At 38.0% G+C, this 27999-nt stretch overlaps 1 protein-coding gene across 2 annotated transcripts in view; it reads left to right on the forward strand.

The window, feature by feature from the left end:
* The window catches only part of pax7a (paired box 7a), a 72049-nt gene continuing 44050 nt past the window's right edge, over positions 1-27999 (forward strand). The window contains exons 1-5 of one of the 2 annotated variants that reach the window (XM_016268260.1): positions 1-363; positions 1474-1709; positions 1915-2059; positions 2284-2418; positions 24232-24431. In XM_016268260.1, coding sequence (XP_016123746.1) covers positions 279-363; positions 1474-1709; positions 1915-2059; positions 2284-2418; positions 24232-24431 — 801 coding nt within the window. In that variant the 5' untranslated portion in view covers positions 1-278. The remainder of the gene's footprint in view (positions 364-1473; positions 1710-1914; positions 2060-2283; positions 2419-24231; positions 24432-27999) is intronic. The other variant, XM_016268261.1, reaches the window with a different exon arrangement.

The raw sequence follows: 27999 nt of genomic DNA on the forward strand, positions 1-27999 counted from the left end.
TAGCAGAACCTCTCACTAATATTTTCTCCCAGTTGCTTCAGAGCACATTCCATGCTTTCCTCTGCTCATCCTACTGTTGGTTTTTGGTATCCACTGTAAGAAGTTTGTCTTCTGCACACTTGGCATTGTCCACTGGTGCGTGTTTATGTGTGTTTGGATTTCTTTTACATTTTTTGGACCTGTTACAGTTTCCACTGCACAAACAAGACTGGAGCTTTCTGTGTGATTGATTTCTTTCATTTGTTAGTGAGAGTTTAAATTGTTTGGGAGTAGCTGGAATGGCTACTTTACCAGGAACGTTTCCTCGAATGATGCGGCCAGCACCAGGCCAAAACTACCCACGAACCGGATTCCCTTTAGAAGGTACAGAAACTTGTGCTTTTCTTCTTCTTATTGTTCTTCTTCTTAAAAACATCATTTTATCACATATTTGTAAATGCATTTGTAATAGATAAAAAATGTGTCATTTTAAAATACAAAAAAAAATCATTTTGGATATGCTGTGTCAAACAGCTGTGTCAAAGTTAAAAAAGAAAAAGAAAAGCAAAAAAGAAATGACCGGCTTAAATCGAATTGAATAAGTAAATTATATGACCGAACAAAAACTTTTAAAAATAGAAGAGACTGTTTTATGGAATTAGTGAAATTTTAATAATTGACAATAAACGTTCTTTTAAAATCTTGTCATCTTGCAGCCTCACGAGTAAAATGTTCTGAACTTGTTATCTGCATGCGCCGCTCGCGCATTAAATGGGAAACTCTTTCCTAGATCGAGTGAATTCGTGCTTAAGAGCAGTTTGACGAAAGCCTGCCAACCCACGAATCCTGCAATCTGTGGGATTTACTGAAGTGTCTCGCAGCAGTGAAGGGAAATAAAACACACAGCTGAGAGCTGGCTCAAAGCAGCACACTACTATTTGTGTTGCATGACTGGGAATAATCGAGGTTTAAAGTGGCACGTCTTTAGTGCCTCTTGAATGGCAATTAGTGTCCTCAAGTGTCACATCCTCTCACAACACATCAGATAGACTGATAGTAAAGAAGGATTCTTTCAGGAAAGAAAATGTGTGAGGATGAGATCTTTGGATTAATTCTCCTTCCAGGCTTTTATTAATCATTACTCGTATCTTCCAATAAACACGAATAGTTTCCAAATCTACATATCACGTGATAAATGGTATGATCTGATATGATTAATGAGAATGACAGCATGTAGATGTTTTTGTGATAAAGCCTGGAGGACTCACTTGCAGAATTTACACCTCGAAACTCAATGGTATCAATTTAAACACAAGTGAAGCGCGCTTTACCGTATGCGTCATTTTACATGCATAAAACCAGTGCGTAATTCCAAGGCGTTCAACCAAATTACTATCGCATAGTACGTAATATAATCGCATGGTTGACAAGGGTGTTCAATCTCTATCTGCTATGATATTGTTTCTTTTGTTCAAGCTGAATGTTTTTACACAGTCTCGACGCCTCTGGGTCAAGGTCGAGTGAACCAGCTCGGTGGAGTTTTCATCAACGGAAGGCCTCTGCCAAATCACATTCGACACAAAATAGTGGAAATGGCCCATCACGGCATTCGACCCTGTGTGATCTCCAGACAACTGCGGGTCTCACACGGCTGCGTGTCCAAAATCCTCTGTCGGTACCAGGAGACCGGTTCCATTCGTCCGGGAGCGATAGGTGGAAGCAAACCGAGGGTGAGTGAACGATTCCAGCTGCACGCTGTCGATATCACAGGCATGCTTAGATATATACCAATCGTAACGGGGAGATTATGAACAATTATTATTAATTATGCAAAAAAATAAAATAATCAACTCTTAAATCTATTTGGAATTTATAGTAAACAGAATGCGCATTTCTTGTGTTTTTTCCCTACACGTTTTCTGTTCGACACTAAAGCAAGTTGCAACACCCGATGTTGAAAAGAGAATTGAGGAATACAAACGCGAGAATCCAGGGATGTTCAGCTGGGAAATCCGGGATAAGTTGCTGAAGGACGGGGTGTGTGACAGAGGCACGGTTCCTTCAGGTGAGGCCTCTTCCGGTAAGCACCATTTCTTTCTTATTGACATAAGAGAGGGCGTTACGCGCTTCACAGCGTCTGCTTAAACATGGAGAAAAACAATGTATATTCGGTTTTAATTCATTTTGGAGTTTTCGGAAAAAATTGAGATCTCTATGAAATATTAAATTCACAATCACATTAGTAATGTTTATAGTTATGATTGTTTCATTGGGTGTTACAGTGATTATTGTCTCTCTTTATAGTTAGCTCCATTAGTCGGGTTTTGAGAGCTCGTTTTGGCAAGAAAGATGACGATGATGATGACGAAGGTGATAAAAAAGATGAAGACGGAGAAAAGAAAACCAAGCACAGCATCGATGGGATTCTCGGGGATAAAGGTCAGAGGCCGTTACATTTCTCATTGCGTGCGAATAGATGCGAGGAAACGTGGTGCGTAAAAGTTGCGTGGGAGATGTGTGTTTTTTTTTTTTTTTAGGTGTGGATCAGTTGTACTGACAGCTCGTGATGGACTGGTGCTATAATTGCTGCTGTTGTTGCAATTGATATTTTATTAGGCAGTTATTTGAAAGGGACAGATGCTGCAGTCCTTCATTCTCGCCAGGGGGAATCTATGCGCCCCCTTGGCAAAAAAAAAAAAGAGGCACAAATAGCTGTTCAGTACTTACTCAGTTATTTATGTGAGCCCTGACGTCAGGTATTTAGCCGGGTAAATTAATTTGTGTGGCATTTCCCTTGCGTTTTAACGACCCCCTGAACGACAACTGACAGTTTGACCCATTTGAGAATCCATGTCTGTTTTAGCAACTACGAGACACGTGGACCCAGTGGAGGTGACTTGTTTTGCCAACATTTATACCAATTAGTATTCTTATATGATCTGTATAATATTGTGAACTGAAAATGATCATTTGACAACGTTTGAAATGAATTGTATAACAATAGCAATCCGAAAATATATTATAGGCTTCATATATTAGAAAAAAAGTCATTGTATTTCGTTGTAGGCTCTATATTTGATATATTTATATTATATAGAATAGCCTGCAATTAAAAATTATAGCGTACTACTATAATTCGAAATATGATATTATAATTCGAAACCATCATATTTCTATTCTGTCAATAAAGCGAGATTTATAGCGGGTCACAATACGTTTTTGCCTTTTTAAACGCGGTTATGAACAATCTCGTTTTAAGCCTTTGTAACCTTTCGACTGAAATACAAAAGAGAAAAGGCTCTGGAGTCTGAAAAAGAGTAACTGGACCGGTGACCCCCATTCAAAGATCCCAGAAAAGAGGGGGAAACTTTGTACAAAGGGTAGCAAAAAAAAAGAAAGGCAGATAAATTATTCAGTGCTCCCTGCTGCTAGATAGTTTTGTAATATGAAGGAGCATTTACAAATGTAAGCTCAACATTTCATGGTGCAAAACGGCGTCTTTTGTGCGGGTTTAGTTGTGCGTAACTGCGCAGCTGGTTTAAGACAAAATAAAGCTTTTACATTTACACATATTTTTTTTTATAGAATTGGTATAATGATAATGATATTTTGAGATGGGCGAATCAATCATTATGTTAATAAAAATATCCATAGTATTATTTATGTTTTCTCCAAATTACATGACCTAAATCAGATTACCTCCCTCATAATTAATATTACACGCATTTATACACAGGCCAAAACTGATATTCGTTATTAAACAAATGCAAGAAAAACAATCTTTCTGTTGCTGTCCACTGGTTGTGGTTGTTCATTTGTTGGTAATGTTGTGAGTGCGTCATCTCTGGGTTAATTATTCCATAAATCTGTCATTTATAGTGTCTCATCTTCACTGAATTCACTGTTAAATTCTTTGAAGGGATTCTTTAAGTTTACCATCCGGATAACATTTAATGATGTTAAGACTTATTAGAGCTGCTGTGTGTTGAATGGGCGTCTGTGTTGCTGAGGAGGGTAATAGCTCGGAGGCACCGGTAAGAAACCTCGCGCCGGGGTTCCGCGCACAAACGCAATGTAGAAGAGCTTTTAAACCCTGATTAAACTGAGCCCCTTTATTTCTTTTCACTTTCATCTCTAAACGGCTCACCGTGACTCGCCCAGGGCGTCAATTCATGAGATTTGGAGTTTATTTTATGTGATATTTATTTATTTAGCGATTACATTTATGGTGTGTACAAAATACATCATGTATTCATTTTTTATTTCATGTGTTTTTAAGGTGTCAAATTTATTACTATGCAGTTAGTCAAAAAAGGCTGACCTCATATTTTTATTGACTTGTTTCGGCATACATAATGCAAATGTATTTATTTATTGCTTGTGTGCAAGGGGTTAAATTGATTACGCACTAGACTATCTATAGTTAATCAAATAAATTAGACGTCAGGTTTGGTTGACTTGCTTTGGCATTATTGTTTTGGTCAATATATACACATACATTATTTTTAGCCATATACTTAACATATGAATAATTTGTAAACTTTTTGGGGTATACAAAATTCCTGTATTTATTTATTTTTATTGCACGTGATTATAAAGTGTGGTAACACTTTTTTTCAATAGTCCACTTTAGACATTCTATTAACAGTAAGTAACTACATGTCAACTAGCAGTTAGTAGAGTATTAGTAGACTGTCTGCTTAATATCTTCTAACACTTTATTTGTCAACATTCTACTAACCCTAAACCTACCCTAAGTCTACTCTGAGAGTTAGAAGACATGAAGTTGCAAATAATGAGAATTAGTTGACATGTAGTTGACATGTAGTTACAAAGTTACTTATAGTTAATAGAATGCCTAAAGTGGACTATCGAAATAAAGTGTAACCTAAAGTGTTACATTTATTATGCAGGCGACTATTTATTTAATATAAATGTCAGACCTCAGATTTTTGTTGACGTTCTTTTGGCATGCAACATTTATTTATTTATTTATTCGTGGCATGTGTTTATTGGGTCGACTGATTACGCAGTTAGAATCTGGTGGATTCCTATGTATGTGCTAAATGTCTAATGTAAATGTGTTTGTTTATTTATTTGTTTATGACATAATGTTAAACATTTTGAAAGCAAACAAACGACATAAACGTTGTGTGTGTTTCCTACGCCCTGAGCAGATCTCCAAGTGCCTAACCTTAATAGCCTTAACTATGACTTCCACATTTGGTTTAGTGGCCATTACAATAATAATAATCTTGTGCACCTGCCATCCTCGTTACGGAAATAAAAAAATATGATGAGCGACAGCAGAGTTAGCACAAACCTGCCAAACTTAATTAGTCTTTAATGGGTTCCAGCCCCGCGTCTGACAGCTCACCTGGTGCTCTTTTTGTCTGGAGGAGCATCAGTTAAACGCGACCACGCGTCCATTTGTGAGAGTGGCACTGGACACTTCAGCAAATCTGTGGATTACCTGAGCTTTTCAGACTAATCAAACAGACTTCAGTCGGGGGTTTAAGAGTGTTGCTATGGGATAATAGTAATAATAAAAAAAACAGTAGGTGAGACGGATGTGAGCGATGCGCAGTCTCGGTTTTACTGTACACAGGAACTCAATGATATTTAAAAGAAAGCATAAATGTCTTCTTCTATAATGTAACATTTCACCTATGATAAAGCATGAAGAGAATATTCTGGAATAGAGCAGTTTTCGCTCTTGCTTCACACTTATATGAAAATTAAGCAGATGCTTTCGAGCCTAAAGCCGCACTGAAAGAGAAGCATAGGGAGACATTTTAAACAAATCCATCTGGAATAGAATATGTTACAGGGACACACGCACACTCACAGAGAGAGGAAGATTAAGTGGAAGTAAGGGGAAGTTATTTAGCTATTAATATTTTTTCTCCTCAGGCGTCGAGAGTGACTCCATCTGCACTTTCTTGCAGCTATTTTGGCTGGGCTGAAATTGTGGGAGACCCAAATGTTGGGCAGAGATAACATAACCATCAGAGTGTGGACCATCACTGCATTAAACACGGATTAACCTCTTCTCTCCCGTCACCCTGTCTCAACACAACTCTAGAATGTGACTGGCCAGGGATTTTCTGAGTGTATAGAGTCCAGGGTTTTATCCATGAACACAACCACAACAATATATATATATATATATACTAAATATAAATAATTTTTATTATTTCTAATTGTTCTTTTTTATGCTCTGTTATTATCCATTTTTGTTGACAGGTATAATAAGTTGAACAGATATAAGCTCATAATAATATTACACTGCAACACTGATTATGATACTTAAAATCCACATAAAGGCAGTTCTAATTCCTGGAACCAGTCAAATTTGACCGAACCCGATGCAATTGACCATGATTTGCGTTCAAGCATTGCTGATGGTGACATTTATTTTATTTTATTTTTTCAAAGCTTTTATATATAGCTTACTATAATTTTATTTAAACAATTTTCCCCAGGGCATGCATGCATTCGTTTATTTATTTATTTGTTTGTTTGTGTCATAATAAAAACAATAATAATATCTATCCTGTAAAATTATAACCTATTCTTTTTGTGTCAAATCATTGTCTGGAAGTGTTTGGTAGGCTAGTATTTGGGAAGGTAACTGTTACAAGCCCCCATGGCACGACTGTATATTTAATGATAGGTGAGGAAGTGAACAATATTCATGATCCAGCCTATATTAGCTGTTGAATGGAACAATTTAAGCATTTTGACTGGTATTTTAAATGGCTTTTATATGGACTGTAATGCTTAATTGGTCTCCATACGGGGATTATAGACTAGTTTACAATGTCGTTATTAGACGTCGGATGACCTGTGAACTCGAGACAGGGCCTGAATTTGAAGATGAGTTTTGATGTGTTTCAGAGATGTTTAAAAATAACCAGAAAACGGGTAAGGATGATGTGAATGAGGGCTCAGGCAGTTAAGGGAAATTGAGAAGCTTATGATCTTTGATCCGTGGATGTCTTTTGCTTATCAAAAACACTTGAGACGACTGCAGTACAAAGCGACTTCATATTACTGCCTGACTGTTCATTAAATGTGCTTTGCCATCTGGGACAGTGTAAATCTCTGCACAGATGTTATGGAGAATATCACTCTCTTATATCTGAGAGAATTCTTGTAATAGTGCGGTTTGCACATTCCCCAGCTGTTAACAGAGCGCGCAGCAGACTTTTACGCACATAAACGCTGTTTTATTATCTGCTCCCTCTAATAGCCAGAAAGGATTTCATTTTTCAACTTTTCAAGGGCTTTGGAACCCAAATGTAATAAATTAAGCACACATAATATATCTGCGTAGATGTGTGCTCGGTTCTTTGTGCGTAATGTTCTCTCTATGCGAGCAATGGATATTGTATTTGGTGCGTTCGTATCTGGTTAATGTTTGTAATGGGGGCTTAAATACACAATTGATTCTGACATGTAAATTGTCATTTCCGTTTTAGCCATTTGATTTGTGAAGGTGGGTCGCACTTGACACACACAAGCTGTGATACAGGCCCCATTAAACCGTGTGTGTGTGTGTGGGTTTGGGGAGGGCTTTACATTTGTTAAAATAAAAGGTGTGCTTTTATTTGCTAAAATATTTTATTTTGTCGCAGCTGAATTGTAATTAGTAACACATGGATATTACAGACGGATTGTGCTTCAGAGCAAAACACAATAGTTTTGTGTTCCAAAACTAGTGCGCAGCATTCTTAAGTGCAGTGTAAAAAATGATTTATGTGATGGAAACCGTGTTTATGCCAAATGGTGTGTCAGAAGACATGTTAAGATTATAATTTAAAAACCGTATGCCCACATCGATGAAAGGCAGGTTAGTTTTAGGATTATTATCCAAACATTTAGCCTAATTTATAGTTATGCCTTCGAGAATATAAAAGGGTGCAATAATTCTTCATTCATTATTTGTAGTCTTGATTGTTAATATTTCAGAATTGTATTTGCTGTCTGTTCCGTCGTAGCCTACTTTACGTATTTGTCTCCAATCCTTACGCACTCTTTTGCTGCGCGGGCGTGTGGATTTAGCTAATGGAGCGTTTCAGTCCCGTTGGTCGGTGTTTTAGAGATCCGTTCGAGTGGCTTTTAAGGAACAATAGAGGATCCCGGGATGCGGTAAATGGCAGTGACCGGTAACCTCTCTCACACTCGGGCAGGTCACCGCGCTTCAGTAAACACAGCGTATAGAGCTGAGAAAGTCATCTCAGCAACAAGTGATAGATACGCAGAATTGATAGAATTCTACATCCGACACTCAAATCCCCCTGATCGACGAACATTTGCTGGACTTACTAGTATTGGATCATTTTTATAGAATGCAGCAGCAGCAGCAGCAGCAGCAATATAGAAATATCAATCAAACGAAAACAAAACAAAGAAAAAAAACTGCAATCATATTTGTAACTACAGCAATTAGCTTTTTATTATAGGCTATGCAACATTTGTATCCGTTCATTCGTAATATATTGCTGTATTTTTATTTTATCTTGTATTTCCTCTTATCATTATTAGTAGGAGTAGTATGTTTAATAAGCTGAGCGCGGCACATTGTGTTTGACTCGGAACTCAGAACTTGACTAGGCTTTCAGAGACCGAAACGAACGCGTTGAACTTGTCAAATCTAATTAAACGCTTCCTTCACAAACAGACAAAAACGATTATGTATTTGAGTGTTTTTCTCTACTGTATTATTATTATTCGTTATTTTTGTTTATATATGTCGATATTTAAATCTAATATATATATATTATTTAAAATTCTTATTGTTATTATTATTATTATTAATAATTAATATTTTACAATCGGAGGACGAAAGGCGGAGCAGTCAGCAGTTTTGCACCTAGTATTTCATGGGTGTGCGCCCTGTTAATTTAGCAAGTTTGTGAATTTTTTTGGAGTCGTTCCGGACCCCACAGGCGAGACGCAGCTTGGACTGTGGCGATCCGTTCTAATTGGGGATGAAATTCATTAGAGAAGACATCCATTTAAGACCTTTAAGTTTTCCACACATTAATGGCTTATAGCCAATACTGAAATGTATTGCCTCTTTGAAATTTGTCCTGCCTGTCTAACAGGTGTCACAGGAAGCACTTAGAAAAATGAACAAATAAATACAGATTCCTCAAGCGTAAGGTATTTAAAGTGCACCCAGCCATGAATGAATGAAGCAGGTGATGGTTTACGGATCCTTTTTATTATTTTTCATTTGTAATGATCTCCTTTTACAAAAATAAGAAAAGTCTGCTCTTTGTGCATTGTGAACATACAGTATATTTACTCTCTGTTTGCATTCTCGCACTTTGTGTGCGTTTGAATGTGTGTTTTTCTCTTTTGCAATAAGATAAGAAGTGATGCTCGGATCATCCTCTCACTTTTGAATGGAGGAGAAATCAATTGTCTCCTTCCCCTTTATGGAAAGCATTTTGTTCTTTTAATTGAATGCTGGCTTTTTTTCTGGTGTTGGGCCTAAGACTCCTCTGAAGTCTAAACAGCCTTCTCTCTCCATTGTCAGAGAAGCTGCTCCTAAAAAGGAAAAAAAGAAAGAAAAGAGCAGAAGAAAAAAGAACTCTGTTATTTTCTGTCTTGAGATTCAGTGCACGGGCTATTCAGGCCAGTTGATGAACTCCTTCAAAAAGTTTATTAAGGGTATGAAAACAATGTGAACTAAAGCCTTTGGGCTCGCGGGCAGACAGTTTATAAACTAGCGGCTATTGTGCCTCGAAGGCAGATGCATGAATACTTTTGAATGGGGGCTTCAAACTGACACGATGGGGCTGGACAGCAGCCTGTTTAGTGAAGAGCGCTTGTGGAAGAGACGGGCTCAGTGTGTTGTCTGCATTAATGTACATCTGTAGGGACTGGGGGTGAATCCCCAACACACTGAGATGGAGAGCCAGCGAGAGCTTCTTTAGCTTGTGTTCCTTTGGGAATTTGTGCGGTGCTACCTTTAGGTTTACTTAGGAGAGTAAAATCAGCCGTCTTAAATATCATAGATGTTTTCTGTGTAAATGCATGTGAATGAACGTTGATGTGATGATGGCACTACAAAGAACGTTCTACGTGAAGTGGGATCTGAGGCTGCTAGTGGAAATGCATCTATTTTAATTATACATTTTTTACACGTTTCTATTGCAGAATTTTCTAGTAGTTACTATGAGAAAACTTGATGATCATGTTCTTGGAAAAATGAACAAATAAGAACAGATTCCTCAATCAAAATCTTTTTAAAAGTGATTATAATAGATTCAAATCTTTTATAGTTATGGTACATCAATGTCTGTGAATGAATGTGACACTACAAAGAAAGTTATACATGAGGTGAGGTCCAAAAGTCTGAGACTACTAGTGAAAATGTATCCATTATGCATTATATTCTAATTCAGTTATATTTTTTATATTATATATTGCAGAATTTCTTAGTGTTTGCTATGACAAAACCTGATCATGGAAAAAGAGCAAATGAGTACAAATTCATGATGCTACAAAGAAAGTTATATATGAGGTGAGGTCCAAAAGCCTGATTACTCGTGAAAATGCATCCATTTTGCATTATCTTCTACTTAAATAATAAAGAGAGATTTTTGTACCTTTCTGAACATTGATGTCAAATAACTTTATAGTCACATTTATTAATGTTGTCATGTTCGCAAGCCTGCAATATGAAAGATGGATACAAAGTAGCCATCCAAACTCTTCTTTTTTCAACTTTTCTTCCTCTCTATTCTTTCTTTCTCTATCAAACATTACAGTAAAGTGTGTGGTTGATGCCCATAAAGTGCTTGTAATCATCCTGAAGAGATCACTTTTTTTTCTCGAGGTGATTTGCATGAGGCTGCAGCAGGCACAAACAATCCTCGCTCGGCTCTGCTCTGGCAGGTGTCAACATTAGCAACACAATTGGCTCTTGGAGCCTCACTGCAGAGAGACGGCTAACATTAACTGTGTGAGATGCCATGAAAAGAGGACCATGAAGAGGTTGTGGAGGGGAGGAGGGAGATTATGCTTTGAGACAGCTATTAGTGGGGATGAGGCTTTTCTAAACAAACAGCGGAGAGAAAGAAACCCAAGAAAAGATCAATAATGTGTTAGTTTTGTTGGCTAAGCCATGATGGATCTGAAGTACCCAATTTTTCTTTTGTATTATTATTATTTTTTTCATTCTTCTTAGTGATGCTTTTCTTGATATTATAGGTATTGACAATCCAATTTGGGTGCAAATCATAAGAGGCGGTTTTTCTTTTTTTTTAAATCCAGCTGATTATTTGAACGTGCTCTGCGTGTTGCATGTGTATATCTGACACATGTAGGGTGAATAAATTGTTTAAAATGTTATTTTGTTTTCAGAGTTTGAGCTCAGAAGCCTTCTCAGTTAACTTTGTTTCCTTAAAATATACACAAAGAAGTCAATCACTGACATACAGTAAGAAAGCTATCAAATTCATGTGAATAGCAGCTCAGGTCATTGACTCATTAAGAAATTAGTTCATACTGAATTTTCTGGAAGAATCTGAGAAGCTGGAGACACAAGTAAAGGTCTCCGTTACGGTCTTTCCATATAATCTCATTGCTGTCTAGGTTAAAGATATCAAATAGATATGTGACCCTGGACCACAAAACCAGTCATAAGGGTAAATGTTTTTGAGAAATTGAGATTTATACATCATCTAAAAGCTGAATAAATACACTTTCCATTGATGTATGGTTTGTTATGATAGGACAATATTTGGCCGAGATACAGCTATTTGAAAATCTGGAATCTGAGGGTGCAAAAAAATCTAAATACTGTCAAAATCACCTTTAAAGTTGTCCAAATGAAGTTCTTAGCAATGCATATTACTAATCAAAAATTAAGTTTTAATATATTTACGGTAGGAAATTTACAAAATATCTTCATGGAACATGATCTTTACTTAATATCCTAATGATTTCTGGCATAAATTTTGACCCATACAATGTATTTTTGGCTATTGCTACAAATATACCCCAGCGACTTAACACTGCTTTTGTGCTCCAGGGTCACATATCATATATTTACAATATGCATCCATTGTATATTCACCCTACTGTAATACCTTTTTTCTGCAGCACAGGACTTTTTGAAAACTTTGACAGATTCTGTAATCGTTCTCGGTCATGTGTCAAGACGGTGTCGTCAGGTCTCTTCTTTCTTTTGACAAAGGTTTTACTCAAAGGCAGGAGGATATATTGGTAAAGAAATGAGTTGACATCAGGGTTGCATTTTTATGTACGTGCTTGAGTTGACAAGAAAAACAAGGTTTCCAAAAGTCATTTATCTATCTTTCTATCTGCTCGTCTGGTAGATCTTGACCGTGCCATTGGAAAGGACAAGAGCGCTCAGCGCTCTATAGTAGTTCCCATGGGGCTTTGACTCAATGTTTTTCCTAGAGCGAAGGCAATTTTGCTTTAATTGGTTGTTTTAGACTCCTTTCTTGTCACACACTCAGGATAGCTCTCCGAAAACAAATAGAAAGGAAAAGTGTCTCTTGTTTTCTCCAGGGTTTTATGTGAAGCACATCGTCCGAAGTGAGGATTTTGATTGAATTGTCTGGTTTCTTCTTTCTGCATATGATGATATTGAACACAGAGCTTTAAATATTCATTTCAACACAGATAAAACAGATGAATCCATTCACATTCAGTCTTCGTTTTCACATGATGAGAAAAAAAAATTCTATTTGTTTTGTAATTGGCTCTTTCTTTTTCAATTTTCAAAACTTGGTCACTGTTTATTGGAATAGTCTGTTTATCAGTTGGTGAAAACATGACTTCATGCACATTGCAGACCGAATAATTTCCCTCACTGCATCACGTTTCAGTGCACTAAAAGTCTTTAATTTGCTGCATTGTTAAAATAGAGAAGCAAAGGTGAATGTTTGGTCCATTTTACTCATACTATGTAAAGAGTAGAATTTGGATTGTAAATAAGTGTGTAAAAGTGGTAGATATTAGGCACATACACAGTTCGTTAGTTAAATGTGCTGCAGATCTGTGACCATGGAGCACAAAGCCAGTCTTAAGTCGCTGGGGTATATTTGTAGTAATAGCCAAAAATACAATGTATGGGTCAAAATTATTGAATTTTCTTTTATGCCAAAAAATCATTAGGACATTAAGTAAATATCATGTTCCATGAAGATATTTTGTACATTTCTTACCGTAAATATATCAAAACTTAATTTTTGATTAGTAATATGCATTGCTAAGAACTTCATTTGGACAACTTTAAAGGCGATTTTCTCAATATTTAGATTTTTTGCACCCTCAGATTCCAGATTTTCAAATATTGTCCTATCATAACAAACCGTACATCAATGGAAAGCTTGTTTATTCAGCTTTCAGATGATGTATAAATCTCAGTTTCGAAAAATTTACCCTCATGACCCATTTATCAGTGTTATATTCACTATCCAGCATTTTATGAATTAACTTCCTACAATCACTGAAAATTCTTCTCTAAATAGTAAACAGCGCTTAGCGACTAAGATAATATCTAAACATCTTTTCACCCTTCCTCCATCTGTCATCATCATATCATTTTTACCTTTATAAACAAAGCAGCGGTTTTTAAAGATTTGCTTGTTTGGCTTTGTTTTGATTGGATCTGGTGTCTCCCAAGATCTGTGTGGTCTATTATATTTGTGGTATATTTATTTTTTACCACTGCTTAGGAAAACATTCAGCACATTATGATTCCTTGACTGATAAATCAGAAGGGATTCGCTTGAAATGCATGCCATGTTCAGTGACAGACATAACATGGGAGTTTCTGTTTTCTTCACAACCCATGTTTGAAGAAAACACAGGATCATAATAGAGCTAAATGTTAAATGTCCCGTTTCTTCCCGCCTGCCATAGATGTCAAAGTTTTTGACAGTTGGCACGGACACCGCCGGATTATTGTCATCCCCCGTTACACCAAGGCATGTTAGAAAGTACAGCAAGCATTCTCACTAATTTTATTACAATGGAGAAAATGCCCCACATAATGTGCAACACTAATTAAGTTTAGAGCCGTGTGCCCAGTCGGAGAGCTGATGAATTAGAGCCATTCACACCATGCTCGACTGCTTTAAAATCACCATTAGCCCATGCTACTTACGGCCATAACATCACCCATTTTATGCTTTTGACCTGCTTTGCAAATGGATTCTTCATTATTTTCGTGTATGTAACGTGTGGCCGCTCATTTTTAAGGCTGTACCGAAAGACAATAAACACGTTCACAGAGTGTTGCAAATCAGAAATGTGTTTCGTCTTTCCACCAAGTTTAAAAATATGCAGCCGTTAACCGGTGAGCTTAGAGAGACAGCGAGCAGTGGAAAGCGAGCAATCGCTGTAACATCAAAGGAAAAAGCCAAGCCTTCCATTTTTAACTAATGGGTTTATTTAAGGCGTCCCCTGTCAGGGGAATGTACACTCTCATTTTGAAATGCCCTTACGGTCCAAAGGCACAATATAGAGAGCTGATCTCTGACTTTACCATCGGCTGCTGTGAGCGCGAGCTGATGTAAACTCAGAAAACAGGAAATATTAAAGACCTCCTAATGTCCTGAAGAATGTCTCAGGAATTTCATGTCCACTGAGTCAAAAGTGGTGTATAGTTAGGGACTGACGTTTTTACAAATAGTTTTCAATCTTTGTTTCTGACAAATGAGATATTTTCAGTATTTAAGCTAGAAATGTGAAGAAAAAAAATCAGATTTTCACTGTACTCTCCTGCTTCTCATATGGTTCTGCTATGAAAAAGACCCAATTCTGCAATCAAATGTGAGAGATCTCAGTATGAACATTCCTCATTCAGTTCTTCTGAACTCTGTACTTTTACAACAGTTGTCTCATTTCTATTCAGTCTTTTTTTCCTGTTTTTGTAGAATTTTAGGAGGAATATGAAGAATTTTAAGGTACATACACTCTTAAAAATAAAAGTTGTTCATTGGCATTGATAAATCCATGAAGAACATCCATTGAACTTTTCAATGCACAAAAGGTTATTTTTAGTGAAAATGGTTCTTTAGATTTCTAAAATGTTCTTTATGCTAAGAAAAAAAAAAGTTCTTTTAAGAACTGTTCAAAATGGTTCTTCTAACCCCTCTTTTGGAACATTAATTTTTTCAGAATGTAGATGAAACATAGCAGTGCATCTCCAGCAGATCTCCTGTACATCTTCTGAGCATTGAAAGAGCAAGCAATGGGTCATCCATGCAAGTTTTGTACCTTCTAGGCTACTCTGATAAGCCACGAATAGCATCTTTTGATAAGGAAAAAACAGCAGTTGGTTTAGAAATAAAAAAATAATAATTCCAGAATGCTGCCCCAAAAAAGTATGGCAATAACCCCCTTCCAGAACGAACTCACACTGAGTTTTGTCTGTACTATATAACCACTTTATGATGAAAGAATTATATGCCTTGACTCCGGAGCCGTCCTTCAGGCACATATCTCAATTCTTGAGTGCATTCCGTCTCCTACCTAAACTCCATCCTTTTACAGTCTGGATAAAATAAACAGGCGCTTCTTAGAGCTCAGAGTTAGTATTTGATTTCCTGCATTGCTTTTGCCTTTCATGCCTTCTGAAGGGGCTTCTGCACTATTGGCACAGACCCCTTGGGTTCCCTTTTTGCTTTGTGGTCCTTCTTAATTTCATTACTTTAGCTGTGACCTTAATTAGCAGGGACCCAACCCCAGGAAACGAAATCCCATTTTGGCAGAAAACTAAGTCCCGCTCCCTCGGAACAGAGGTAGAGGTAGGGTGACCCTCAAGAAAACGGCTCAGGGAGGCATCCTCCATTTCTCATTTCTCTCGTCTCCCTATGGTGACAGGAATTCAAAAGGATTCTGTTTAAAATATTCCTGCTTGGACTATGCGCATGTGAGTGTGTATAGAGTCATAAATGGCGTCCTCTTTTATTTTTTCCCCCTAAAGGATTAATCAAAATCAAAATGCAATTTCAACATCAACCACTAAAGTAGGTGGTCATTAAGGCGATATTTTAAAGAATTTATTCTCCATTTTTTAAGGGGCTCAAAAAGTCTAAGACTTTTTGTTTAAACCAACACAGTAAACAATTGCTAGTAAATTTTGCGAATAATTACAAAGAATCAACAAATAGCACACTGAATTAAACATGAAATTTTGTGGAACTTCAAACGACTGAAATAGTTTTTTTTTGTAAAACACTCCAATAATTTGTTTATGACTTCTAAAAATACTTATTTTTAGAGTGTAGAAATTAACTTTTTAGGATTTTGACATTTTGAAAACAAACAAAAAAAATGTCATGTAAAATTAAGAAAAAAATAATAATTTTCTGTGCTATTTCTAAGTCAGTATTCAAATGTGGATTAAAATTGATCATGTGACTCCTCACTGAAATTGCTATGCTGATAATATGAATTACAATGAAAATATAAATGTAAAAGAGTTTTTTCCCTTTCGTCTCAATCAGACTTTTGAATGCCACTGTATATTTGTAGCAATGTTGATGTATAAAATACATACCTACTGTACACAGTAAACAGTCAATTTAGCAAATAATTACAAAGAATCAAAGAGTTTAACGCTTAAACGAGTTAAACATGAAACTTTTTGTAGAACTTCAACTGACTGAAATAGTTTTCTTGTATAAAAAAAAAAAAAAAACTCCAAAAATGTTTGTTTTTATGATTCCGAAATTTTTTTTACAGTGTAGAAATGAACAAAGTTTTAGGATATTGGCACATTTTTAAAACAAAAAACATTTATTTATAGTAACTAATCAATGTCAGTTAGTAAAACTGATCATTCCTCACTGAAATTGTATAAATGCTGACAATATGCCATGAAAAAAATTTATGTAAAAGAGTTGCAGTTTTTCCATTGGTTTCGATCAGACTTTTGAACACTACTGTATATTTATATCAATGTTTATGTATAAAATCCCACCATTCAAGTCCTTCACGCTCTCATATTTCGGCACGCCTGTCCCCTGGCGCTGGGGCATAGGGAGTCAATATGTCAGCATTTATCGATACCCCACTGAGCTACGCGGGCTTGTCAGGGCCCTATTCAGGCTCTAATGGCCCCCTGAGGTGCAGCGTCTATGCAGGCTGAAAGCGCAAAGAGGCCCGGGGCCCAGCCTGTTGTTGGACGTTAGGCGTGTGTTCCTATGGCCACGCACATGACAAGAGCTATAAAAGACCAACGCCTTTGCTTCTTCTTCTGCCCCTCTCTTAAACTGCTTTTTTCAACGTCTTCTTGAAAGAAAAAAGGTCTAATTGTTTGTTGTGGGAGCCAAAGATTATAGACCCTCCCCTCCTTTTGCTCTTTTTTTCCTTTCGTCTGTTTTCTTTGGGCTCGTCTTTCTCTCCGCCGCTCTCGTTATTTCTAAAGGATGCGATTTTTATCCCAAATGTTGTGAAAAGGGAAGCAAAAGAAGAACGATCCCGCGAGACTGCTTTTGACAATGGCAATGAGACACAAGAGACTGCTCAACTAAAGTGGAATTGTTGACTTCCATTGTTACTTTGCATAAATATATACTTTTAACTCTTATTTACGAATTTCGACAACATGAAAACGTATGCTGAGCTATGAGTTACAGTATCGTTATGTTTGGTTTGGAGTTTAAATAGTTTTTTTGACTCAATAAGACAATAGAGCAACATAATGTGTTTACATGCATGTTTTTGAGTAGTCAAATATTTGAAGCAAGCATGCAACTTTGATGTGTATATGTGACCCTGGACCACAAAACCAGTCATAAGGGTCAATTTTTTGAAATTGAGATTTATACATCATCTGAAAGCTGAATAAATATGCTTTCCATTGATGTATGGTTTGTTAGGATAGAACAATATTTGGCCGAGATACAACTATTTGAAAATCTGGAATCTGAGGGTGCAAAAAAATCGAAATATTGAGAAAATCGCCTTTAAAGTTGTCCAAATGAAGTTCTTCGCAATGCACATTACTAATCAAAAATTAAGTTTTAATATATTTACGGTAGGAAATCTACAAAATATCTTCATGGAACATGATCTTTACTTAATATCCTAATGATTTTTGGCATAAAAGTAAAATCAATCATTTTGACCCATACAATGTATTTTTGGCTATTGCTACAAACATACCCCAGCGACTTAAGACTGGTTTTGTGGTCCAGGGTCACATATCTGCTGGATGAGGCTGACCTACATTATCTAGGTCTGTTATTCTGACTTGCACAGATTTCAGTCAGACTAATGCATTTACATGACATTTTCAGACACTTTATTGCTTTAGTCTGACTGAAAGTGCATGAAAATGCATTTGATGATATTGACTAGCATTGTTTCTCTCCAGTTTTGTCTGGAGAGAAAATGTAGAATTTTGTGACTCATCTTCTGCTTCTCAGATGTTTCTCCTGAAGAAAAGTCTCTTGTAATTGGCACTTCAGAAGAGATCTTAACAATGCTGTTCATGCAACGGTCAGAGATCTCAATATGAATTTTTGAGGCCAAATGATCTTAGCTGCTTTCCAGATTCATTTTACAGCACTATACACTTAATGTATGTAACTTGCATTGATCTTTTGAATTTTTAGGGGAACCTTTAGGTGAAACTAATGAGCTACGAATGAGCAACATTCCTCCAGATACTCTTTTCATTGTCAACGTGCAATATTGCATCATAGATGTGTATATATAAGCATATGTAATAGTTAATCCAAGCTTTTTAATGGACTTTTTTTGAAATGTTGCTGTTTGAACATTTCGTCAGATTGGCTTAACCCTGTGGGGACAGGACCGGAAAAGTACGTTCAAGTTCCATCTTCAACAATGCAAATTTTTCTGTCATTTATTTGATCTTGCTGTATTCTCCACCTCCCTCTCCCACCGTAGGCACACCAGTATCAAAGGATCAATCCCTTAACAGACCTGAGGAAACACGCTGAGTTTTATATTCAGGCCGCGAGCCAGAGAGATAGCAAAGAGAGGCAGATGGATGTCAGAGATATCAAATCAGATCGCACGGCGAAAACTTGGCTCATTATGGGCTGTTCGGCATTATGATTCTCCTCTCCTCCTCCAAGAGTGACAAAAAGTATAATTGCTCCAGTGACTCTTACAAAGGGTATGTACAAAATAAACATGTAAACAAAAATTAAACAGGGACGCTGTTATTTTTGTCCTGTGGGAATATGGGATGGGGTGGGGGTAGGAAGATGCCAAAGGAAAAAAAAAAAGGAAAGATGTGTTGTCAGTTACACTCAACTGGTGTCATTTGCAGCTTCGAGGCTGGTCCTATTGAATGCCTGTAAAATAGCAAGCGTAAGACTTGATTGTAATTATGCTGGAACTAATATGCTTTTCAAAATAAGCCATTATGAGCTAATGCCGCACTGCAAAAAGCCCTGTCTGTTTTTGTCACACTGTCTTGGGTAGTTTGCAAGGTACAGCTGATATTGAGGACATTGGTTACGGTATTAAAAAAAAGAGGCTGCATTGAATTTTACCGTAATGTTGAGCTAATACTGATTCAAAGGCAATCTTAGCAGATGAGGCTGGAGATGCCTCTCTACCTCCTTCTCACTGTGTCATGGAGGCTTTTTATTATCCGCCATCCCTGACTAATTCCTGGGATTCTGATGATGTCAAAAAGCTGCACTTTGAATTCTGGCTCAATCGTGCTTTTCAATTGTGTTTTTTTAATAAGGATCTTTGACATCTTTTTAGGCTCTTAGCTTTGGTAATGATATATAGAACTCTAGCTGCGCAAATCACTTTTGATGCTGTTGGGTGATATAATTAAAACGATAAAGATAGATCAGGCAGACAAAGAGACTGTTTTAAATGGGATATTCAGCAGTTAGTTATTCACCGTCCGTTACTTGGATGTGTTCCACTAACAAACGCTGCTGTATAGCATGGTACAGTGATGGTATCAGACCATGCTACTAAATGACTAAAGTACCATGGTACTTATATTTTAGCTTCAACACTCTTTTTAGCAGACCAAAATATTAATATTTTTTATTTAGCCATATGACATAGTACTTATTCTCAACATGCTTCTTTTATAGCCCTTAGAGAAGAAAAGAGATGTCTCAAATCACTGTGCTGTTAGCATTAATGTTTTTAGACTCTTAAGTTCTTTATTGCCGTTGATGGTTCCATTAAGAACCTTTAACATCAGTGGAACCTTTCCATTGGAATGTACTTTATAGTGGATTTTTAAAAAATGTTCCTTTAAGAACATTTCATTAAAAGATTCTTTGAGTAACCAAACGTGGTTCTTTATGGCATGCAAGCTCCTGAAAAAGGGAAATATAATCATGGAAAAAATAATACAAAAGGTAATTTCAGAACTGTCTTTAATTCAACTGTTAACCAGCTAGGATTTTGTAATATGGTCACATTTCTGTTAAAGATATAGTTCACCCAAAAAAGTTTTTTCTATCAAACACAAAAGATGATATTTTGAATATAAATGTTTCCATACAATGATGTTCAGTGGGGTCAAATGTTGTTTGAAACTCAACGTTCTTTAAAATATCTGTGTTCTGTAGAAGAAAGAAAATCATACGTTTAGAACATCATAGGATGAGTAAATGATGACAGAATCTTCATTTTAGGGTGAACTATCCCTTTAAGCCAACGAAAGCTAATGTAAACCACTGCTAAATGGAGCTAAATGTGTATGTTGGCTTAACTCTTGCAGATAATGAGCCTTAAATGGATGAGATTTGGCTTTAGTGATTCATGCATCCAAGAAGCAAAGAACCTACTCGTAATGGTTTATCTTCTTCTAGCCCTCTGCTCCATAAGGGTTTGGTTTTTAAATGAAATACGATCTAAAATTCGTCAGAGCATTCTGTACACCCCTAATTTTGTTGCAAATTAAGTACTCGGCACAAAGTCAACATTTCGTTAACGATCACGTTGGGCCCTGGAGGAAAAAACATTCAGGCTGTAGCACAGAATGAATGGAACATAATTAGGCTTTAATTGACTGATAAGTGAGCAGAGGACTTTATCAATATCCCCAGAACCCTCAAATAGAATTACAGCTCGGTTATTGTGAGGCGGATTAGTCAGGATGTACCTTATTGTTTTAAAACAGGGAAGAGTTCTTGTGAATTGACCTCACATCTTCTTGGGCTTAATTGTGTTTAAAGTTAAATTAACTGCTGCTTTTTTTGGTCCCCTGATTAATTTGGTTAAATGTAGTGCATTTTAAACACAGAATGGGAGCCATATATATATTATGGAATAATGGCAATAATTTAGTTTATAATAGCTACACAAGAGTTTCATATACTTTTAGCCATCTCATTTTACACTTAAACAGTCAGCTAAGTCACTCCACCCTCACATTAGCAGCTAGCAGGGACTGTATGCTTGTAGCATATTACATGTCTGCCATAACCTGAACCCATTTGGGGCTTCTGTTCCCTTGATAAAAGCTAGCATCCCAATCAGTGGATGTCTTCGGGACAGAGACGAGGCCTGTATCATGCCCCTCTCACTGCTCTATCTCTGCCAGCATCTGTTTCATTACCATAATCCTTTGCTGTTGTCAGGGGGCCTGTTGACCTTCAGTCTTGGGCTCGCAAGACGGCTGAGCTAGAGCTTGTGAGACGGCAACAACAACCTGAGTTTTGTTTCTGAGTTTTGCCCATTGATTACGTGTGTTTTGTGAAATATTTCAATACAAAAGACCTGTGGCGGGATTTGATATGGTTACAGTACTTTGTAATTAAAAGTGAAAAGGCTTTGATGCGTCAAGAGACGCAAGCGCAGGATACGCTGACAGAATCTTGCCTCATGAATCATGTGGCGAAACTGTGCAATGAAACAAAAATCACAGCGGCACGTCTTTCCCTCCCCCTCAGGACACCGAGGTGACTTTGGAAAGTGATCCGTAGACCACTGCGCCAGTCTCAAGTGTTGTCATGGTGTGTTAGCAACAAATCGCTCTGGCGCATCCTCATGAAAACCAACAAAGGGATATCCAGGATATGTACATATTCAACTTTGTATATTCAAGATTTTCTTCGTGTGCTGGAGTGCCAGGCAGTGTTGTAAAAAAAAAATCAATCTTTATTAAAAGGTGGAAGATGGAGGAATTGATTTAATGAATGCGGACTCATGTCCTGCGGTCGCATGTAATCCATTGAGAATCATTGAGCCAGAGCTTGGGGAGACAAAAAGACATTCTGTGAAGACTGCTCGAGTGGTCTGTAATGATAGTCTCCATATAATCCGCTAATTCCTTGTTTAATTAAACTCCTGAGCTGGTCTGGAGACTGCAGCAGTTTGGTTCGTCTTGAAGCGGTTGCATTGCAGAAGGGAGTTTTTCTTCTATTGTTGATGTTGTTGCGCCAAATACTTGCACATGCACCAACAAGAATGCATTTGTAAATTAACAAGACCCTAGTTTGTTTTGTCTTTTATATTCATAATTTCCATGTACTTCCACATGCACCAACAAGAATGCATTTGTTGATGCGCAAGTATGCACTAACATAATTGCACGGCCAGAGTTTAGTTGTTTTTATTGATAATTTGCAGTTTGTTCTTCTGTTGTTCATGTATTTGGTGCACCAGAATTGACATGCACCAGGAAGAATGTATGCGTGAATACTCAAGATCCTACAGTAGTTTGTTTTGTCTTTTCCATGGACTTCAACATGCACCAAGAAGACTGCATTTGTTGATACCCAACATACTTGCATGCCCAGAGTCTGGTTCTTTTTATTGATAATTTGCCGTTTAATTTCTTCTATTGTGCAAGTATTTGGTGCACCAAAATTAAGAAGAATGTGTGTATGGATACGCAAGCATGCACAAACATACTTGCACGCCCGCAGTTTGGATCTTTTTGTTGTTGGCAGTTGCATTGCAACGCTGGAGGGGGGGGGGGGGGGGGGGTGTTTTCCCCCTATTGTTGTTTTCAAGTGCACCCAATACTTGCACATGCACCAAGAAGAATGCATTCGCCGATACGAATGGACATACTCGCATGCCCATGCACATACTAATATACACACACTAGCGAACTCCCACAGGCCTTTTTGTAACCTCTTTTCCTGGCAGCCTATCAGCCATAGAAGAGGCCTGACAAATGGGGGTTTGAGAGAGATGATCAGGCTCCGGTCTGGCAGAAGAAAACGGAGATGCAGGAAAACTCGTGTGAAGTGGTCCAGGGTGCAGGAACCTGCTGATCAGCAGTGGGCAGAGAGTGCGAATGATGGCTCAAAGGAGATTTGTCTCCACAGTGGCAGCTGTGGTGTTGCGGGGGAAGGAGATCGGAGCCCTTCTTTCTGTCTTTCCCCCGTGGATGATGCAAGACCAAAGGGCCTGGAGCAAGACTCACGCTACGCTGCTTGTTAGCACTCATGCGTTTTAAGAAAGCAAATGTAAAAGTGTGATTTTTGTGACAGGACCTTTTCTATTCACTGCTGCAATGAATAGATATACAGAGGTGGCTCACAAATAAAGTATGATGCAATTTTAGAATCAATTATCATGGTAATGTATTTCAGTAATATATCTTAACGCACTCCATATCTCTTCTTACAAACGCTTCTCTTGGCTCGGTCGTAGTAGTGTTCGTCTTTGTGCCGGGGAAATACTCCTCTGGCTAAAATGCAAACTGCCAACTGCGATCTGCACTTGTCTTTGACTGCATGCCTGAAAAAAAGTAATGTAAAATATGTTGTAATATATTTTTCGAACACTAGCTTGAAACACAAAGAGAGGGATTCAATGGCCCAGAAGTCTCATACATTCTTATTTCAAACACTTGCTCTTAGGAGCTAGCCCCAGGCCGCTACAGAGAGAATAAGGCGGACGTGCTAGAGCAAGGTGTCTGGTGTAGATTACCCTAACCCTCACAGCTACGTCCCCCAGGCCTCTCCAGGGCTCAGTGGCAGGATTATGTGTCTGAAGACTTCTCACATATGAATAAGACCCAATAAAACGGTATCTAGGGCTCCATTGACACGTCGAGATAACGGAAGCATTAATATCGCCGTGATAGCTGGTCTCGGCTTTCAGGATCATTTTCTCTTGACAAATTCGTGGTATGCTGCTCTACTGGTGACAGCTGAGATTTTCAATTGCTGTACATATCAAATTTTTAAAAATAACTTGCCATTTTTTTAAAGCCTCAGAGACTTGGTGGTGATGTTCAAAGCCTCTCAAAGACTTATTTCCAAACTGTGTATGCAGGTAACCGTACGGACGATGGTTCGGATGTGGAGTCAGAGCCAGACCTGCCCCTGAAAAGGAAACAGAGACGCAGCCGTACCACCTTCACGGCGGAGCAGCTGGAGGAGCTTGAGAAGGCCTTTGAGAGGACACACTACCCCGACATCTACACTAGAGAGGAGCTCGCACAGAGGGCCAAACTGACCGAGGCTCGTGTACAGGTGGGATAAGCTCACTTGCACAGATATCTGTACTTCCCTTGTACGGTTTTGCAACTGAATGTATTGAGTTTAACTATCTGATTGGCTTTTAGACCTCCTTTTGGAGTTGTTTCTTCTCTTGTCATCCAGATGCCTCTGTTTATTGCTGGTGTTTGTTATATTTATTTATTCAGCGGAGACTAATTGTTTGACCTCCCCTCCCCTTCGGGAGTACATCACTCTCAGTCAGATGACAGTTGGAGCTCTGCCCTATTACTTTCACCCAGAGACTTTGGGATACATCCTGACAGTTTGTGAACCCTGTAGTTCTATGTAACATCACAAAGCAAATACAGTAGAATTATAGCAGCAGCTGCACTCTGAGCTAGTGTGAGACAAAAAGAGGGATGGGGGAAAAAGAGAAGGGAAGAAAGAAGAGCAGACAAAATGCATTCCTGATGGATTTCTCATCTCTTCCCTTGGCCGGCGATCGCTTCCCAGCACTTGAAAGCTGGCCGCTACTTGTAAATCCCTCTACATATCAGAAAGGATCCCTCTCTTTCTCTCTGGGGACTATGTTCCCTGACAACAACATTAATCAATCAAGTGCTTGTAAAAGACTCGGCGAGGTGGGGGTATGGGGGTTTAGGTTTCTCCAAACTCTCATCCTCATGTCGCAGTCCGTAGATCCCGGGTACCTATGTTTAGGTTCCACACCAGAACATACACATCGACGGGGTAACTGATTTAACATATGTCTTTGTCTGTCTCTGAGCATTCAAGGAAGAAGACATATGTGTCTAAATAGTTGCTTCCACACTCTTGGGAGAATTTTGAGAGATTTATGCTATGCTTGTTTTCTTGCAATATTTCACACATGATGTATTTAGGAGACCGATTTGCATTGATTGTAGGTTTATGTCTGCTAAGCTCTGGTGTATGTAAAAGCATTCATTATTACTTAAACAGCGTTTAAAAAGATAGAGGTGTCTTGGGGATTTTGAAAGGGAAAAAGGGAAAGCCCAGAGTTAAACAACTAGAACTCTACCATTCATATTAACTGTGATAATAATAAGCATAAGACCAAGGGTGTGAAAAAAACATATCTAATTGTTCAATGAAAAGCAACATGGTTGTCAAACACAAGCATCTTCTGTTCCAGCATGTTATGGCAACCAATGAGCCATATTTGTAGGTCAGTTGTTAATTTTTTGGCCTGCAAGAATCCCCTGGGGGTTCTTGACGTATTTATGGTAACTGATGTAAATGACAAGAGATAGGACCAGAAGTAAAACCTTGAACAAGGCTGAATAACCAAAAGGACACATCTCCCCCTCTCGCATAATAGGGCTAAAGGGATATCATGTGAAAAGCTGAGGTCTTCGAGCCATTGATATAATTTGTTAATGCAATTTTTCTCATAATCTAATTCTGGAACACTTTGAAAATCTCCAAAGGTCAACTCAAACCGAATCTTCCAAAAAGGTCACCCTGAGAAAGTGACTCTGCTTAAGCACAGTAAATATTGGTCATAGGTCTTCAGTGTTGTTCGGGTGCTCAGTCTAGTGTTGAGGGGGGATTGTGGCATTTCTCTGTAGAGTCTATTGTGAAAGTCGATCCCCTCCCCTAAGCAGCCCCCTCCAAATGGGGATTTCATGTGTGGTTTTGCCATTGACTTTTAACTGTTAAAGGAGTCAGTCTGGTATAGTACTCATATAGATTTACTCATAAAATTGCAGTTCATCATAGCTCACACTTTGACCTCCCATTGGACTGACATTAAAGGGTACTTGATAATGCGTTTAACCCACCCAAAACACTAATTCAACGAGGTGTCCGAGTTTGGCATGAGACCCAACAAGATATTCCATGGCTCGTACGTGCCAATTTATGGCAGCTGCTTTGGCAGAGACTTTTTCGAGTGTTCTAATAAAATATGGCATGCTGTTTCATGACAAGAATGCAGGTCTTCTTCATGCAACTACCATTAGAGGCGTTTCACAGAAGTTCCCACTGGTTTGGCTTCGGGTGTGTCGGCAGGTTTCTGTATAGAGATTCCTCCTAGGCCAGAGTGAGATCAGACCTTTGGCCGGGTTGGTGACCTGCTCTGCCACAGCTGTGCAGACTCATCTGGCAGATGTCAGTTTAGTGGGGAGTGGAGAAGAGGGCACTGGGGTGAGACAGCGGCCAAAAGAGGGGCCTCTCCACCCCTGGATCATCAACTCCAGAGCGTGTTAGTCAGCCCTCCTTCTGCAGTCTCGGGCAATGATATGCATGGCAAGTAAAATAGAGAGCAGGGTTGTAACCATTTGAAATTAAACTCAGAATAGCTTTTAAATTCCAGAATTTGAACTGATGTAACAAACAGGATGCGGAATACACTTAGAATACAAATTCAAGTGTAATGAATTAGAACTAGATTTTTAATCTAAACTTTAAACGTGTTTCGGAAATTAAAAACACATTTAAAATGCCTTGAAATTTAAAGGTATATATATTCGATAGATAGATCTAACTACTGAATGTGTCTTGGTTTAGAATAATAAGATAATCAGATAGTTATGAGAATAACTGCACCAATAATCCTGGAGAGGTGCATTTATTTTCAAGTGTGAATTCCCTTTTATTTGAAGATCTCCATCCTAACCATCTTCATCAAAACTTTAGTACATCCAGTTGCCCCAGCCTTTCTCAGATCCACTGCAGTTCTATCTGACAATTCAGGTACCCCAATCCATATCTCACCCAGACCGGTTTCAGTTTAGTTTAATGGTAGCGGGGATGTTAAAGGCTGGTGACAGGGTTATGTAGCCTTGCAGAGGCTTACTCCCTGTGGCTTCATAGTCCTGCTGCTTTACTTCCATGAGGTGAATGAGTACCACATAAATGCCATGTGACATCTGAGGAAGTCGAGCCACCACTCAGACCATTAGTGGAATGAGAAACGTTTGCAGGCCGTTCTAAGTGTTAGCTTGGTGAAACAAAGAGAGAATTTTCAACCAAGTGGAGAGTGGCAGAAAGGCTGGTGGTTGTTATAAATCATCCCCGGTGAATTGAATTGCATTCTGTTCGTATTCATTTTGAAGTTTTTAAGAGGTAACGGCAGGCTCCACTTCAGTTAGCAGTCATAAGAGAGCCGCGCCGCTGGCTCATGTTCCTCCTTTCTGACATAGATCCCCTTTCACAAGCAGTGTGCATTTAGCATGCCGCTATTATAGTTAGCAGAATCTAATAAGGTGTAAATATTTCCCTTTTATGAAGCGTAGAAATCAATTTGGCAGGACGTTAGCCGTTCTGTACCTAGGAGTTGTGCGTTTTAATGCTAGCGTTGTAATGCTAGCTATAAAGTAGAGGTTGTGTAGGTCATGAAGATATTTAGCATATAAGGTGCATGGAATGTATGTATGAAAAATAAATAGACTAATTAAATGGGAAAGACAGGACAATTAACTATTAATGCACTTTGATGTTATGTTTTGATGTTGTCTCTTTATGGTTTCTCTACAGTTTTTATAATACATATATACATTTCAATATATATATATATATATATATATATATATATATATATATATATATATATATATAT

This window comes from Sinocyclocheilus grahami, unplaced genomic scaffold, assembly GCF_001515645.1.
Source record: "Sinocyclocheilus grahami isolate Dianchi unplaced genomic scaffold, SAMN03320097.WGS_v1.1 scaffold44.1, whole genome shotgun sequence".
NCBI lineage: Eukaryota > Metazoa > Chordata > Actinopteri > Cypriniformes > Cyprinidae > Sinocyclocheilus > Sinocyclocheilus grahami.